Genomic DNA, 18,943 nt, shown 5'->3' with positions numbered 1-18,943 from the left:
AGCCGTCAGCAAGCTTCTCAATTATTAGTGAAAAGATCAATTTCCTCACCATTTGAAAACTGTTAAAAAGAGACTAAGAAAATATTCACTCAAATGTATATGCATACAGGGAAAATTGGAAATCATTAAATCATGTCAAGCGTGGGAGAACTGAGACATCTCCCCTTGCCTAATCCTAGTGCATGATATGACTGTATGTATGTTTTTTTTATATTGGGGTTCCTTGCTTTTAGATTTTTAAATGTATAATTGCTATCTTAGATTTTAATTATTAGATTTGTCAGTATATATTGTTTTTTGTCACTGTTGTGAGCCGCCCCGAGTCTGCGGAGAGGGGCGGCATACAAATCTAATAAATAATAATAATAATAATAATAATAATAATAATAATAATAATAATAATAATTAGTCACTGAAATTCTATAGTGGTATCCTTTCATTTCAATAAATCTTATAAAAGAAGTCTGAGGGAATATTGTTTGGAATAATTGCTTTCAGTTGAGACAACTGTTCAGTTAAGAGTCTTGTGAACTAGAAACATGGAGCTAGGGATTTTCTAAATTCGTATGATGAGGGGTTCATATGACGAGGCACCACTGTATCTTAATTCAATGGAGGACTGACATGGTGGTAACCCCCACCCCCAAACTTTTATTGCAGTGTCTTCAATGTGCAACAGTGCTCCTGGATCTGGCCCAAGTTCCCCAAACAGCTCCAACTGCACCATCACAGAAAATGGGCTTACTGGGTCAGTGCCTAATATACATACTGAGGTAAGGATAGTGAAAGTGTGTGGCTGCCTGCTGTGATATGCTGCTTTGTCTCTTTTATTATCTACCTGTATATATTTAGTCCATTATTTGTTGCTTTAAACCAGAGGTCTCCAACCTTGGCAACTTTATAAGACTTGTGGACTTCAACTTCCAGAATTCCTCAAACCAGCTTTGCTTTGTTGGCTAGGGGCTCACCAACTTGGGAGGAGAGGTGTGGCTCCCCTTTACCCTCCTGGTGATCACCCTTCATTTTGCCCCCTCAGGGGTGGGTGGGCGGGAGAGGGTCAGCGGGCTTAGGTCTGAATTCCAACCCTCAGACACTGAGAGTTCGGAGCCGACCGACGAGGTTGCAGTCCCAGCTTCTGATCTCCCCAAAGAAAGGACCGGAATTTCCACCATCCTGTCTCAACTCTGAATACCTATTCTTCCATTCAGAACTGATGGAAATTTCTAGAATGAGAAATGAAACATTTTTTTCTTCTTCCTCCTCATGGAAAAAAAAGTTGGGTTACTTTTTCAAGAAAAAAAGCGCCCTTGAATTTACAGTTCTTTGTATCGTTATATGTATTTGAACCTACAAATTTCAGGCTTTTTTTCAAGTCCACCACATAGAATAACCCTTTCTTTTCAACATGTTTGAAGTAGTTTTATACATTCTAGACAATTTTCTTGAAGTCATATCTACAGTATATTTCATTAAAAGTGATATTTCATTAAAAGTGATTCTATGCTGTATTTTTATCTATCATCCATCTATCCATCTATCTATCTATCTATCTATCTATCTATCTTTCTATCCATCCATCCATTTGATTTTCATGCCTCCCTTCTCCTTAGACTCAGGGTGGCTTACAACATGTTAGCAATAGCACTTTTTAACAGAGCCAGCATATTGCCCCCACAATCCGGGTCCTCATTTTACCCACCTCGAAAGGATGGAAGGCTGAGTTAATCTTGAGCCGGTGATGAGATTTGAACCACTGACCTTCAGATCTACAGTCAGCTTCAGTGGTCTGCAGGACAGCACTCTACCTACTGCACCACCCCGGCTCTTTTTGGACAGTGCCAGGTTTCTGGTAAAAATCTGAAAGTTCCCTGAAGAGAGAATTTTTTTTTTCTGTGAAAAGCAAAGCTAAATATTCTCTTCTGATTTTCACTTATTGTATTTTTCAGAGTATAAGATGTATACTCACTCCCACACACACACACACACACACAAAAAGAGGGTGGAAATATCAGTGTGTCTTATACACCAAATACAGCCCTTTTTTAAAAGCAAAAATTTGCAAAAATTGGGTGTCTGTTTTTCACAAAAATGGGTTGCACAGAGGGTTTGGAAAGCTTGCAGAGTGCTTTTTTGTGAAAAAAACAGGTGATTTGATTTGATTTTTTTTTTATTTTATTTTTTTACAAAAACAGGTTTTTTGCCTTCTCCCAGCCCCTGGAACACTCTGCAGGCTTCCCAAATTCTCTGCATACCCCTTTGAAAAACAAAGCAAAACAGGGCACACAGAAGGTTTGGGAAGCTTGCAGTGTGCTCCTGGGGCCAGGGAGGACAAAAACTACCCCCCCCCCTTACTTACCTCTTTGAAATCTTAGTGCCTCTTATACACTGGTGGGTCTTACAGGCAAAAAATATGGTACATTTATTTTGTTTCTGTGGGGAAAATTCTGTGGGTATTTCTATTATCTCAGTTGCTCAACGCAACCCCCCCCCCCCTTTTGACTTCTGCTGGACTGCGTTGGTCTGCAGTGCAAAAGAGCCTATTATTACTTTCTTTCTATGTGATAGTTCCTTTCCCCAGCAGACTTCTAAAGAGTGTTTTCACACTGTTACAAAAGAAAGCACCACCTGGTGGACAGATCTGCTTTTCAACATTGTAAAGAGCAACATCATTTAAATTTATTCCAAACTCCTGTTTCTCCCTTGAAATACACTTACAATATCATCATCGTCCTCACCATCATCTAGGTCTATTAGGGAGATTTCTTTTTTAAAAATGACGATAAATTTAATTTTATTTATTTTATTTATTTATTTATTCATTTATCCAATACACAAATACATAGGAAGAAAAATAGACATGTAGTAATATATATAAGGGTAAAGTGAACTTAGAGGAGAGGATATATGAAAGAAAGAAAATATATATGACATATGATAAAATATATATGATATATGATAAGTGAGAGAAAGGAAAGACAATTGGACAGGGGACGAAAGGCACACCACTGCACTTATAACAGTTTGAAATAAATAAATAAATAAATACATACATACATACATACATACATACATACATACACACACACGTACATACTTTATTGTCATTGTATGTATATACACAGTATATCCACGCAACAAAATTTGTATGATGCCAAAGACCAATCTCAACATACATAACAATCCGCCACAATTTCCCATTTGAACCATCCAACATCCACATAACAGACCAAGTACTATTGTCCAGCAGTTCACTGATGGTGTCCCCCTAGTAAAGTACAATTATAGTTCTGGGATAAAAACTCTTCATAAAACGTGTGATTCGGGTTTTAATTGTTCTGTATCAAGAAAGGTATATGCAAGAAAGGCTTTCATTCTATCTTACATCAAATTTAAATACACTATAATTTTATCTTTAAAATGACATTTGGGGGAAAGATCAAAAGCAACATGAGAAAATATTATTTTACTGAAAGAGTAGTAGATCCTTGGAACAAACTTCCAGCAGACGTGGTAGATAAATCCACAGTAACTGAATTTAAACATGCCTGGGATAAACATATATCCATCCTAAGATAAAATACAGAAAATAGTATAAGGGCAGACTAGATGGACCATGAGGTCTTTTTCTGCCGTCAGACTTCTATGTTTCTATGTTTCTATGACATCACCATTTACTCCCAGCATATCATTCATTTTACAGTGGTAAAGCAATGAAAAGATTTACAGTGTTAGTGGCAGATAATATGCAACCAGGCTGATTGCAGTAGAGAAGAGGGAAAAGGGTGAGAGATGAGGGAGTCAAAACTATCTTCAATGGATCTTTGATAGTTGTTCAGCCCAGCTGATAAGATACTAAAATTGAATATTAGCAGATAGGTAGTGATCGTATGACAAGTTTATAACACACTTTAGGAACAATTATTCGTATCTGCTGGAATCCCACATCATTATTGCTGAAGTTGTAAAAATAGTCGTATAATTTGATGGGATTTGTTGAGGCAGAATGAAGATATAGACAAAAAAATTTGGAAGAATATAACTTGTGTCCTTTTTCATGTGTTTAGGGAATTAAAAGCAAAAAAGAAAGAAAGCAATAAATACTTCTGTACAAGTTAAGTCTCCCAGCTGCCTTGTATGACAGTATATGACTTATAGATCCAATCCAGTCCAAGTTTAGTTTTGGCACAGATATTAATTTGGTTTCCTTGGTGGGCAAAGCTTCTCTGAAAAGAGTTGGGGAGTATTAATCTTCTTTATTTTATTGATGAGTTTTTGTATTACAACTGTAATTTCTTACTGGGCTAATTTTTATATTGTCAAGCACAAGTAAATCTTCTCTGATTATCAGATAATTGAAGAGGACATACTTATATTAGTCTTACCAATTCTGCCTGGCTAGATGTATTAGACTGCAAATCCCATAATTCCTGGCCAGCATAGCCCCAGATTTCCCTGCTTTTATATCCCAGGATACATCTCTGCTCTGTCTTGCCTTGTTAATAAGGTCACATTAAAGAACTGGGAGAATATTCTTTCTTCTTGCTGTATTTGACATATTCGTATTTATCTCTATTGTCTTATCTACTTTCTAATCCTTCTTTTCTTTTTATATAGATGTTGCCCCAGCACCAAGCTGTTACTGTGGATGGATCAGCTAGCCAACTCAGCCTATACACTTCTCCATCACTGCCCAATATCTCCTTAGGACTCCAGGCAACTGTCACAGTCACAAATTCACACCTCAATGTGAGTATGGCTATCCCTTCACGCAAAACTTTATAGAAATTTATAGATATGGATATAACAATGAAATGAAACAAATGAAATACTGGAATTAAGTAAATGAAAAAAGAGTTTGTCTTAGAATGCTCCCTACAAGTTTCATGTCACACACACACATACACACATTAAGTATGACCATCATAAAAGCATTGCCCTATCCTTGTGAAAAGGAAAAGCTAAAGATGGATGATTGAGTTCAGTTTAAAAGATACCATTTTGCCATACCGTGTATTCATATAGTTTGAAGTTATATACATGGCACTGCAATAGCATGTGATAGCGAGTTTTACACACATGATGTTAAATTAGTTACTGAACAATTTCTCTAAATAACTATTTCTATGTTCACTTAGTGAGTCATATAAGCCATTAATCAGCCATAAACAGTATTGTTATTATCATCTTTTTCTTAGTCTTTATCAATCTTCTGGCCTCCAGTTCTATGCTAAAACACAGCTTTATAATATGAAAAACGTTCAGTACCATGCAGGAAATTTGCTCCAATGTTTTTAAAATTAAAAATGTAAACATAATCAAAATGAAAGCTTAACATATATGAACATTTTAAACATTTATTTAGTCAATTCTCCTTATTTAAAATTACAATTTTGAGACATTAACTTTTAGAAATTTTTAAGACATTTCATTCCAGCTTTTGGGGGCAATGGGTTCCATAATTTGTCCATATCTGTATCAATGCCTTTTCAGTACAATGGAGGGACCCTAATATTTGGTGAGATAGACCACTCACTATATATAATTTCCTTTCCTTTTTCTGCTTTTAGAGCATCACTGGTCTCTGGGTTTTGTTTTCTGACAAGCAGCCGATACCAAGCTGTATCCTATTTATTGCTTCTTTCTGATGACAGGCACCACATTTGGCTCAGGACCTGACCTGTGGCAGTTGTGCCCAGTTGATAGCTTGTCTATTTTCAGTGTCAGAAATTAGAAATAGCTCAGCTGGCAGATTTCATGTTCTACTATTCTCTGCTGTGATTTGTCCAAGTGTAGTAAACGGCTTTATAGCTATGTCTGTGCTCCAGACACACAGACTCAGCTGAAATTAGCAAGTTCTCCAGATCTCTATTAATTAGCCTAGTCTTGAATTTGAATGTAATCACGTGGTAGCTTGTTAATTTGTACTAGGTCACTGTGCCCCAAATATGTCTACTGGATTCTATTATTCTACCATTATATTTCTGAACTCATTTAAATCAGATCTGTTTGGAGGACTTTGGGGAGCCTAAATTAATGATTAAGTAAAAGAAAAAATGTTTCAAATCAACAAAGCTTCTGCAGCTGGAACTTTCCTATTGCTGCTGTTCTTATTCCTAAAATCACTGTAATTACAAATGGTACATATGGAGCTTTACAAAAAATAGAGAGAAGAGATGTCTACCATCGTGAGGTTTTAGTATATAGTAGGCACAAGGCAAATAGCAGAACCAGAAAAGTCAAGTAAGGGGAGATAATGGATCTAATTGCTGTTAGATTGTTGTTGAGAATTAAAATTGGATACCCAGGGATACCTTAACGAGTGTAGGAATACTCAAAGACATTCAGCAACAGTAAGGCTGGTCCTAGAGTCAGAATCAGATGGGTGCAAGAACAAATGCTCTCCGTGACCCTGGTGTGTTGCTCTCTTACGTGAGCCAGCTTTACTGTTTGAAAGCTAAACGAAGCCTTCAATTGAGCAAGGGAGCACTGTGGGGCCAGGCCCTTCAAACCTGTGTTCAGTCTGCCAGAATTCGCTGTGCTGGGCAGGAATGAGGCCCTCTCCCGCTGCTGCATAGGCGTGGAGGACAACTACAAGGAGGAGAACAGTGAGGCTTTACACTGGCTGGCCGGGCAGAAAGCAGGTCAGGTGGTGTTGGCTGGCTGGTTGGGGAGGGGGCAATCATGGCTGCGTAAGTGGCTGCCGCCACCAGCAGATTGAATGCCTCGACTGAAGCTGGAGTTTTCCCTGTGCCAGGGGAAAAATGAGAGGCCCTGCTGTCCCGTAGAGCCCATCACTGCTTGAGTGGGGAGGATGGGGAGAAAAACAGCTGCTCTGGTGGCTCCTCCCCTCTTCCCCAACCGCTGCCGGGAGTTTGAATACCTTGACTGAAGCAGAGATTGCGCGAGCTCTCATACACACAGAGTTTGGAGAGCTCCTCTCCTCTCTCTCTCTCTGTCTTGCTACAGCAGCAGTTGTGGCGCTTCAGTGCTTGGCTGGCGAGGTGCTCAGGTAAGCCAGGGTGGTACATTGAGAGGGAAGTTCCACAACCCTCCCCCCCACCTTGTTTCCTACTCCACCACCTCATTGCCTCCTATGCCACTGCCAGCAGTTTGGATATATCAATTGGAATAATTGAATTTTGGAGTCTAAGTGGATTAAAAATTTATTAAATATACTAAATCAATCAAGAAAAGAAGGCTTAGGATTTGAAGTACCTGAAGATTAATAAGGAACTTTATTTTTTATTTTTTCCCACGACTTTCCTCTTTTTTGGACTACAATACTGTAATAGCAAATTCGAAATGGTTTGGAGACTTTGGTGGTGGTTTGATTTGTGAAAAAACCGCATTTTTCAGAGTATAAGACACACCCTTTCCCCCAAAAAAGAGGGTGAAAATCTGGATGCGCCTTATACTCCAAATGTAGCCCTGCCCATCCTCTTAAATGGAGGTTTCAGAGACTGAAAAAAGCCTCTGAAATGGAGCTTCAGAAAAAAAGCCTGTGGAATGGAAGTTTTAGAAGCAGAAAACAAAGCAAGTTGCTGACCTCACAACCAACGAGCCTGTTGCTAAAATTCACCTCTGGTAACAGCTGATTGGAGATGCTCCACCCGCCAATCAGTTTTTTTCTTATTTTCCTCTCAAAAAACTAAGGCGTGTCTTATACTCCGGTTCATCTGAAAAATGCAGTACTTGTTAGGTGGAAGTTAGTAGGGGATTGAGGAAATATTAGATGATTGTTGTATTTTTGCTGATTATTCTCTTTTGAAGATATTATTGGAAATGACTAGCACTTCAAATTTAAGCAAAGTAGGGAGAAAAAAGACATCTGCATCATCATCATCAGCTGTATCTAGTCCAGCAAGTCAAAGATATTTGGATAGCATGTTGCAGCAAGAAAAAATGAACAGGACAAATACAATGCGAGCAGAATTGAAATTAATGCTCCAAACATTTCAAGAAGCCACAAGAAAATATTTTGAAGACATAAAGGAAAGAATGGGGAAGATGGTTGACAAAATGGAAAAGATGGATGATAAAATGGAGAACATTCAACAGACAATAATGAAAAAATGAACAAAGGATGCAGAAAATAGAAAATAAATCAGAACAAAAAGAAAAGAAAATAGAAGATATGAATGATAGATTTACACAGGCAGACAAAAATCTTGAGAAAGAACAGTAATTATGTTGGAGATGGATAAAGCTGAATACTTCTTGAGATTGTAGAACATCAAGGAAGAAAAAAGAGAAAAACCTTGCAGGGAAAATGGCAGAATTGTTGGCAGATACTATGGAGGGGGACAAGCAAGAGATATTTGCTGGGATGGACAAAATATTTAGAGTATACACAAGGTATGGTTCAAGAAATAAATTACTTAGAGAGGTACATGTGAGATTTGCAAAGAAGGCGCTAAAAACAGAGATACAGTAGTACCCCTAGATACGAGCATAATTCGTTCCAGAAGGGAGCTTGTATCTCGAGCAAACTCGTATCTGGAACAAATAGATTTAGACTTTGTTTTTCCCCTCCGAGATAACCAAAAGCAAGCTTCTTGCGCCACCTAGTGGACGCTCGGCTCGTATCCCGAATTTGAGCTCGGGACTTGAACAGAAATGTGTCTCCCCTCCTGGCTCATATCTTGAAATACTCGCATGTGGAGCAGCTCATATGTAGAGGTACTAATGTACTTCAAAGAGCAAGAAATAACCCATTGAAATATAAAGGATAATAGTCCTGAAACAAGGTCCTAGATGAGTAAGAGACATGAGAAAACAATATCAATTTCTGACCAGACAGCTCCTCTTAATTATGCTAAGTATAAGCTAAGCAGAAGAATTGCTTTAGCAGGCTTTTGAAATATTATACTTTACCCTTTTAGGAGTAAAGGTCTTTCCAGTTCTTTTCTGAGTATGCCTGGCTGCAGGATTTGACAACTGTTATTTGGAAAATTTGGTACCTGAAAGATAAGGAAGGATAGATGGGAAAAGGGTAGGTGAGGCAAATTAAATATTGCAGCAGAAATGCTGGTAAGAGAATTAATGCTGGTCAGCAAAATCTTTCTGGATAAAGGACAAAGCATGAGATTGCCCACTTATACTCCAGATTGCTGCTCCTCATTAATAAACTGCAGAAACAAAAGTTTGTGCAATCAGTTTATGAATTAAGATCTTAGCCTATATGGACATAAAAAGTTTGTTGTGAGCCGCCCCGAGTTCGCGGAGAGGGGCGGCATACAAATCTAAATAATAAATAAATAATAAATAAATAAAATCTGCGGAATCCTCATTTTTTAATAACATTTGGAATGAATTAATTTATAGTTAAAGAGTTCCTTTCTTTGCATCAAGATAATATTCCACTTGGTGGGTTATCATATTTTTTCTGGATTACAAAGGAATAAAGAGAAAAATGCTTGAAAGATGCAAGAACTTATGGCAAAAAGGTTAACAAGGAAATGATATAAGAAAGTTTAAAATGGATAAAAGGGATAGTGATTGTGCATTTTGTATTCAAATACTTTTGAATGCTGTAAAGAAAGAAGCTACTTTGTTTCTTTTTTCTTTCTTTACTTTTGCACTTTTAGCTCTTAATTTCAAATCTTTTTTCCCCTTTCTCTCCCCCCCCCCACTTTATAATTTTATTTTATTGTATCTATCACTTGGACCTAGGATAGCCTAACAGCCCTCTTTGTCTCTCTTTCTTTTAGGCCTCCCCAAATATAACCACACCGCAAGAAGCAGAGCGCCAGACCATCCAATCATTGCGCCAGGGCGGTGCCTTGACAAGCAAGTTCCTCAGCATGTCGTCTATTCCCAGTTGCGTTCTGGGGGTTGCTCTTGAGGGAGAGACCAATAATCACGGGCACGCTTCCTTGCTCCAACATGTCCTGCTTCTGGAACAAGCTCGGCAACAGAATACACTAATTGCTGGTGAGCAGGTCAAGTGTGAGTGTGCTCACAAGGGTTGGGCATGGCATAGAAAATGTAGTGTTCAACCATTGTTGCTTGGAACAGCTGAGAAACAAGGAGAAGTGGAGTAGCAGGGGTAGCACTGCATAGCATTCAATGGAAGTCAGTAACATTTATTTTTTATCCTGTCTTATTTTTTTTTAATAAAATAACTCAAGATGGTGAACATTCCTAATGCGCCTTCATCCTCCTATTTTCTCCACAACAGCAACCCTGTGAGGTGAGTTGGGCTAAGAGAGAATGAGTGGCCCAAATCACGCAGCAGGCTTTCACATACTCAAGGGAAAACAAGAACTTATAGTCTCCTAGTTTTAGAGCCTGGTGCCTTAAGCACTAGACCAGTGATGGAGAACCTATGGCACAGGTGGCATGCAGAGCCATATCTGCTGGCACGCGAGCCGTTGTCCTAGCTCAGCTCCAACGTGCATGTGTGTGCCGGCTAGCTGATTTTGGGCTTGTGTTTTTGGCTTTCAGAGAGCCTCCAGGGGAATGGGGGAGAACATTTTTACTCTCCAGGGAAGCCCTTCGGAGCCTGGGGAGGGTGAAACATGAGCCTACTAGACCCACCAGAAGTTGGGTAACAGGCCGTTTCCAGCCTCCGGGGAGCAGGGGAAGCTGTTTTTGCCCTCCCCAGGCATTGAATTATGGGTGTGGGCACTCGTGTATGCGTGATAGTGCATATGCACACTCTTTCGTCACCCAAGGAAAAAAAGTTTCGCCATCACTGCACTAGACCCAACTGTCATTGTCATGGATCCATTTTGGGCAGTGCTGATAATTAATTAAATGTGTTTCCAGGATGGCTCTGCTTAGTTGTCAGAGGCAGCTCACTTATGAGCCATTTCATTCTTTTTATTGGTTGTTCTAAGAAAAGGCTAGTACATAATTCTTCTGAAACAGAATCATTTTAATGGGCTGCTGGTCAAAATGAGTAATTTCTACTAAACATTGAAATCGGGAATCAAACATTTAAAGTGATTATTTCTGGCAAGAGATCAAAAGTGCACAAAGGGGACAGGAAATGGAGCAAATGTGCTCCTCTAAATACCTGGAATGTATTTCAAAAACAAAGTACTTCAGGTACTTAGCTGATGTTGGCCAATTAGCACCTTAACATAGCAACTCTAATGCAATATCAAGGGCCTGCAGTCTATATAGCCCCATTGTTGTAGGGCTGAGTTCTGGAAAACAAGCAATAACGAAGTTTTTGAAAGTCTAAAAAATAAATTTGTCAGCGGAATCCTTTTTCTGAATCTTGCTACAGTACTATAATTGAAACAGCTTTATCATTGAGCATTAATGATACTATATTTAATGATATTAAAGATCACTGCAGATGGTGATTGAAGCCATGAAATTAAAAGACACTCGAGAGGAAAGCGATGATAAATCTAGACAGTATTTAAAAAGCAGAGACATCACTTTGCCAAGAAAGGTCCATATAGTCAAAGTGGTGATTGACCCAATAGTAATGTATGGCTATGAAAGTTGGACCATAAGGAAGGCTGAGCTCTGAAGTATTGATGCTTTCAAATCGTATTGTTGAAGAAGACCCTTGAGAGCCCCTTGGACTGCAAGGAGATAAAAATGGTCAAAAGGAAACCAACCTTACAGGAAACCAACCCTAAGTGTCCTTTGGAAGGATGGATATTGAAAATGAAGCTCAAATACTTTGGCCCTAAATGAGAAGAACTGATTTGAAAAGACCACAATGTTGGGAAAGATTGAAAGCAAAAGGAGAAGGATGCAGGCAGAGAATGTGATAGTTAGACAATATCATTGATGCATTATCAAGAAGACAGTGTAAAATAGGGAGGCCAGGTATGCTACAAGATTACCAGGAGCCAGACACGACTTGGGAACTAAACAAATGAATGATACTTAATACCGATTCAAGTAATCGGTATTGCAACACTTAAGAGAGGCTGCTTCAAATGCAGTACACAGTTTATCTACTTTATATCATCTAATTTGAATTGTTGAATTCAGAATGATTGACACAATTTAATCCAGAGGTCTTCAAACTTAGCAACTTTAAGACTTGTGGACTTGAAGCCCACAAGTCTTAAAGTTGCCAAGTTTGAAGACCTCTGATTTAGTCTGTCAAGAGTATATCTGTATTTCATGAGGATTGTGTTTAACAGAGAAACCAGAGTCAACCAAATTTTTTTGATTATGGGTTTGTGAAAATTATCAGCCAGTCACATATTTTTAGATAATACATCATATTACACACCAATCACGATAACCACCCTTACTTTCTTCTTATAGAGAGCATTTATCGATTGCCCACATTCTCCCAGGAAGCTGGCATTCTTATCTTCCCTAGTTTTAACCATGAATGTATGTGTGGTAGTGGAATGATCAAAGGCTATTTGTCTTCCTCCCAAATACATGTTAATCTAAGATTAACATTTGTCCTGTTATTTATCCTGTCTTATCCAGCAAGGAAACACTTCACAAATACTGAAATAGCAATAAGGTTTTTGATGTATGGAAGCTTTCATTACAGACCAGATTGCAAAACTGGCTGTAGCATCCAGAAAAGGGGATGAATGTGTGCAACAGCTTTGTGTTTTGAAAACTAGTTTTTATTAATTTGAGGTAATTTGAAAGAAGAATTTGGCACGTTTTTAGACTTTATTTTGGGTATTTGATTGCCAAGAACTATGGCTAAAAGCAAATAACATTCATTTTCCATCTTATTACTTTTTTTCCCTATAGAAGGAGAGCAGTGATAGATAATCTTTCTAATTGCAGCTTTGGTTTAATTTTCCTCTCTTCAAAATCAAGTCTATAGTCACGCAGACAATTTTTGCATTTTTGGGACAAATCAGAATATGAACCTTGTGAAATTGTGGTCATGTTCAAGCTGGTTATTAATATTTCCATTTTTTAAAAAAAGATGAGATTTAGTAGCACGGCTTATGGCTTTTCATTTTTAAATGAAACGTGATGCAATATTTTACAAGTGTCTTCCTAATAAAGCCTGGTCTCTTCATTCCAGTTCCTCTGCATGGCCAATCCCCTCTAGTGACAGGAGAACGCATTCCCTCCAACCTGCGCACTGTAAGCAAGTTGCCTCGACATCGTCCATTGAGCCGCACCCAGTCGTCCCCACTGCCTCAGAGTCCCCAAGCATTGCAACACTTGGTTGTGCAGCAACAGCACCAACATTTCCTGGAGAAGCAGAAACAGCAGCAGATTCAACTGGGAAAGGTAGGCAAAGGAAGTTGTGACTCAAGGAAACATTTGTGTACTCTATTTGGACATGAGTCCATGTTTTCTGGTATTCCAAGCTTAAAAAGTATATGATCAAAAGCAAAAGCTCTTAACCCCCACACCCTGTTCTGTTTGTCATTCAGCATGCTCCAAGCTACCCGGGACTGTTGAAATCTTCCAGCTACCGTGAACCTGTTTAGAACAGGGTAATTGAATAGTGTGTGTATTTTCTTTTCAGTTTCCCTTTATCCCGTAAGCCGCTTAGAGGACGAAAGTTCAAAGAATCAAAGTCACCAGAACAGCGAAACTATGTATTTAGTGTAACTTGCCTCCAACCCACGAGGCTTCCAGGTTCTTGCTTCGACCTCAGAATTACTAGGAAATTAAAATGCAAACAGTTTTTCCTTTTTGATTTTTTTTTCGCTCTTGCAGATAATCACTAAGACTGGTGAGTTGCCACGGCCGCCTACCACACATCCTGAAGAAACAGAAGAGGAATTGACAGAACAACAGGAATCTTTGGGGCTTGGTTTGGGCTTGGGCCAGGGGCCTTTTGTGCTGGATGGGTCAGTAGAAAATGAGGGGACCCAGGATGGCTTGGATGAACAAGAGGAGGACGAGGAAGAAGAAAAGAGGGCAGTCATTGAGCAAGGCTGTTTTCAAATGAAAGATGAAGATGGAGTGAATAGGCTGGAAGAAGATCAGGAGGTTGAGGAGGTGGGAGTTACTTACAGGCAGGTGAGGCCTCCCTTAAAATAATGTATCATTAAAATCTCTACTGAAGTCACAGGAAAGAAATTGTAAAACTCCAAAAGGCTTCTCCTCTTCAAGTCCAGATATAGGGGAGGGGAGGCATTTATGTTCATCTGTTCATTTCCTAAGCAAGATAGCAAAGCATGTACCATGTTTTCCCCAAAATAAGCCCTCCCCTGAAAATAAGCCCTCCCCCCAAAATAAACCCTTCTTCAAAAATAAGCCCTCCCCTCCAAAACTACAATTTCCTTAGGGAGACAGAGTTGGAAATAAGGCCAAGCGCTTTTTCAGGATACAAAAAAAATAATAATAAGGCAGGGTCTTATTTTGGGGAAAACATGAGAGCAAAGAACCTATCTATGAGTTATGAGACTTTGTGCCTTGATGTATACAAAGATGTGAGATCCAAACTTGCTTAGCATAAGATGCATTTTTAGGCATGGCAATTAATTCCTGGACTAGCAAGGAAAACTAATAGCCCTTCCCCCCCTCCTCTTCAATATGAGAAGACTCCAGAGAGGTAGTGAAATTCCATTATCTCACATTTGTGGAAGGTGTCTCCATTTTGGCAACACTCTTGACCAACTTGCATGGAAAAAGAAGGTGGAGAAGAATGGAAATAGGAGAGAAATCATGATTCTAAAAACATGAATAGGCATGAAGGCAGGAAACATATTTGGGTTATTTATGACCCATGCCCCCAAAAATATGGCTGCCTTGCTACTTCTTGATATTTGTAGTGAAGTAGGGAAAAAACCCAGAAGAGTGCAAAAAGAGAGGTATGCCCCATTTGAATGATTAGTCGTATTGCTTAGGCACAAATATCAATTAAAGAAAAGTATAGTATGCTTTTAATAGTAAAAACAAGCTTTTATAAATGGAAAACAATATTGCAGAGAGTAGCAGCAGTCCCACTGAAGATCAAACATATTAATTAATTTATTTATTTATTTAATTATATTTCTATGCTGCCCAACTCCCTAGGGACTCAGGGCGGCTCACAACAAAAATGAACGTGAATCAATATAAAAAGATTTCAATTTAAAATAATTGCAGCCATCCATATATTCATGGGCCAAACTCGCTAGTCATCCCCTCTGAGGTCAATGGCCCCAGGCTTGTCAGAAAAGCCAGGTCTTTATGCCTTTCCAGAAGGCCAATAAGGTGGGGGGTAATGCAGATCTCAGGAGGTAGCTGATTCCAGAGAATTGGCTCTCCTCTGCGGACCTGCCACCCGACACTGTTTAGAAAACAGGACCCGAAGAAGACCAACCCTGTGGGATCTTACGGGTCATTTGCCCTGAGCCATGTATGGCTTCAAAGGTAATAACCAATACCTTGAATTGTGATCGGAGACTGACAGGAAGTCAGTGCAGCTTGCGAAGAATTGATGTAGTGTGATTGTATCTAGGCACACCCACAACAACTTGCGCAGCTGCATTCTGGACCAACTGTAGTCTCAAAGCACTCTTCAGGGGAAACCCCGTGTAGAGTGCATTGCAATAATCCAGCTGTGAGGTGACAAGGGCATGAGTGAGAAGAGCCTTTCGATCCATGTAGGGTCACAATTGGTGCACTAGTCAAACCTGTGCAAAGGTCCCCCTAGCTACGGCTGTCAGGTGGTGATCTAAACTGAGTCTAGGAGGATACCCGAATTGCGAACTAGTTCTGAGTGGGTTAATTTCTCTCCCCCCAGAACCAAGGAAAGACGGTCGACATGGTCCTTTGGAGGTAGTATCCACAGCCACTTGGTCTTGTCAGGGTTAAGTTTGAGCCTGTTGACTCCCATCCAGAGCTTCACCTCGTCCAGGCACTGGCACATCACATTCACTGCTTCACTTAATTGACATGGGATGGAGATATATAGCTGGGTGTCATCAGCATATGGCTAAATCCCGTGTTGTCAAATGATCTCACCCAGTGGTTTCATGTAGTAGGGGACAGAGGACTGAGCCCTGAGATACCCAGCAAAAAAGGGGTCTAGGGGTTGATCTCTTCCCTCCCACCAATACCGACTGTGATCGACCAGAGAGATAGGAGGAGAACCACCGTAATGCAGTGCCTCCTAATCCCAGTTCCCTTAGTCCCCTAGAATTCCCCCATTCATGTTCAGCTTCTTTGCTACTGCCTCTTGAAGAAGACTGGTTCAAAGTAGGGAGAATAATATAGTTATGGAAGAATAGAGAAAGAAGTGCTTCATACCACAAGCAAAGTGTATTATAAAGAACCGTAAGTTGGGAGAGCTAGTTGAATGACTGTATCTCTTGCTTCCCATTCTTCATCCCCATTCATCTGAGATAATGGAGCTTCCAAAAAGGAAAGGAAAGTGACTCATCTCCTGCATTACAGTCACCTTTTCTGTCTCTCTTATCCTTGGTTTCTGAGCATACTTCTGGCTTCTGAACATCATCCTTGTTTATGAGTCATCTGTCTTCCTTTTCGTTCTGTTTATTTAAAAGTTTCATCAATTCCTTACTAGAAAGTGTGTTTGGCAAAGGGATGAAAGTCCTTTCCTCCATACAAAGGGTCAGCAAAGAAATCAGAAGTGATTGAAAGGAGTTCAAAAATAAAGTATGTCACAGGAACACCGGAACACTAAGGGGTAGCTTTGGACTCATCATGCATAATATGGCATGGACACAATTGTTAAAATGGATGCCACGTATTTGGAAAATTATTGATTTGACTTTACTGTAGAATCCTATATTTAATCAGTCAAGCATAGAACACAACACCAGTCAAATGCAGGTTTGATTCATGTTGATCATTTCCCCACATATTCAAGCTCCATTTTCCCCCAGTGTCACCCTGATTACAGAATATAATATAATACTTTGAAAATCTTGGCATTAATATAGAATTTGCAGCCTGTAATAATTGCTGAACATCAATGCCCAACAACCTCACAATATGATCAGTGATGAGAAATTTTGGAGAATCTAAATGAGAGATTACTAATATCTGGGAGGTCAGAAGTATAAACCTGAAAAATTATATGCTCAAAGGTGGTACGTTTTATCCTCTGTTCCTCCAGTGTATAAATTCTGAACCATTGGATTCAAAATGCAAGAAAAATATTTTAACTAGAAAGAATCTCTTGGCCAGATAATCTCTTATGATTATGGAACAGACTGCCTCTGAAGGTAGTCAATCTGTTGTAGAATTTTACACAAAGACTTAATGGCCATTTATTATATTATCTTTGAAGTTTCTGCCATGTTTTAGATTCTGTGAATGACTCTATAGAATGTTCTCAACATAGTACCTACCAGATTTACCAGTTTCCCAGAATTTTCAGCTATCAAAGTAATTGGTCATACTGGCTGGAGATTCTAAAATTCTGCAGATTGAGCATGGCTGCAGTAGGGAATTGGCTGTGTTCATAGGTCATATTTACCCATGGTCAATGGGAGGTTGGTTTGCTTAATCTAACAGCCTAAATTAGTAAACTAGTAAGATGCATAAATATAATTATTTCTTCATGAAATTTATATTGCCATTCAATAAATCCCCACCACCTAGCAAAAAGAAAAAAACAAATTTAAACAAATATATTAACATTGAAGATATTTGTGGGGAGGTGGGTGCTGGGGGGGAGGATTTGTTCTCCCATTGCTACTGGAAGAGAACGTAATGTTTCTTTGCGTGAGTTTCAGAAACAATTGAAGAGGGGAGGGGACGGTTAGATCAGGATAAACAAATATTTCTTTTCACTTCCTATACTTCCTGAAGAGTAATATTTTGTGCTTGCCATTGCCATTGGAATTCAAGGCAGCAGGAAGAGGATCTAGATCAGATTTGGAAGTAAACAAAACACACACACAAACATCATATGCACATTTTCTCTACTACTTTCCTCTTATTCTTCCATCTTATCAGAAGTTTCTTAAGGAAGGGTCAGTGGATCCTTGCTTGAGATCTAAGCTAAAAAAAATTCAAATTAACTTATCAAATTAACATGGCTAAACTCATAAAATTAGTCTACATCCATAGAACTTGCTATAAGGTATGATTGCTACCAGCCATATAGCTGTCTAAAATAAAATTTCTGTTCTATTATTCTGAAATCTAATGTTTTTAACAAAATATATACAGTTTTCCTTGCAGTATGCAAAACAAGTTATTTTGAGACAACTGAGCTGTAAAACTTCATGAATTAACTCTACAAAATCAGCTATTTTTTACATTCTGTAAAGTGTGGTTCAAGCTTAGAAAAGATTACTTTTATTATTGTTGTTATTATTATTATTACTTCCAGGCTTCAGTACTTTCTGGAATGCTTCAGCTGCCCATTTCATAACTCAAAACAGAACATATTCTGAAATATCTCTTTAAAATGTTTCAGAATGATATGCTTTGTTCCATCTTATGTGCTCAGATGAATTATAAATACATGGACAAGTAAAAAAAAACTGTCAATGAGCATTGACTTCTTCATAAATACTATATGTTGGGCTAAATAAGGCAATTTTTTAAAAACTGGTGAAATAGTGAAGTAAATTTTTGATCTGTCTTTTTGTTTCTCTCTGGCTACTATTCCTATGAAATGTACAGGTATTCGCTGATGCGCATCAGCTAAGATCTCTGCAGCTCTATCAAACTCCCCTCAGCATCAGCACTGCACCCCATCAAGCCCTTAGCCGTACTCAGTCTTCACCTGCTAGCACTAGTCTGAAGAACAGTACACCTGAGCCTTTGGTCCATCACCTTTTCACTACAGGTAGGTGAATAACTTATTTTCCTGGACCTTGGAAGATAGGGAGATCATTGTCAAGCTGCTTAGAAAATGCATCTCCGACCCTGGAGATTTCTTTCTCAGATATGCAAGAGATTCTGCAAATGTTCTCTTTTATTTTCACATCCAGTCCCTAGTGTCCAGTAACTAAATATTGTCTCTGCTTTATTCTTTACTTTAGGGCACAACAGGATTGTATATTGAATCTCAATCAGTTTGGTTCATTGAGAGAAGATTGCCAGTTTGATAGTTTTAACTAGA

At 38.9% G+C, this 18,943-nt stretch overlaps 1 protein-coding gene across 10 annotated transcripts in view; it reads left to right on the top strand.

The window, feature by feature from the left end:
- The window catches only part of HDAC5 (histone deacetylase 5), a 148,742-nt gene that overhangs the window by 109,206 nt on the left and 20,593 nt on the right, over window positions 1–18,943 (top strand). For all 10 annotated transcript variants that reach the window (XM_070727694.1, XM_070727695.1, XM_070727693.1 and 7 more), the window contains 6 exons: window positions 661–773; window positions 4,615–4,746; window positions 9,711–9,933; window positions 12,980–13,191; window positions 13,627–13,932; window positions 18,502–18,667. In XM_070727694.1, coding sequence (XP_070583795.1) covers window positions 661–773; window positions 4,615–4,746; window positions 9,711–9,933; window positions 12,980–13,191; window positions 13,627–13,932; window positions 18,502–18,667 — 1,152 coding nt within the window. The remainder of the gene's footprint in view (window positions 1–660; window positions 774–4,614; window positions 4,747–9,710; window positions 9,934–12,979; window positions 13,192–13,626; window positions 13,933–18,501; window positions 18,668–18,943) is intronic.

This window comes from Erythrolamprus reginae, chromosome Z (genome assembly GCF_031021105.1).
Source record: "Erythrolamprus reginae isolate rEryReg1 chromosome Z, rEryReg1.hap1, whole genome shotgun sequence".
Lineage (NCBI taxonomy): Eukaryota > Metazoa > Chordata > Lepidosauria > Squamata > Dipsadidae > Erythrolamprus > Erythrolamprus reginae.
This window is presented reverse-complemented; position numbering and strand designations above follow the sequence as displayed.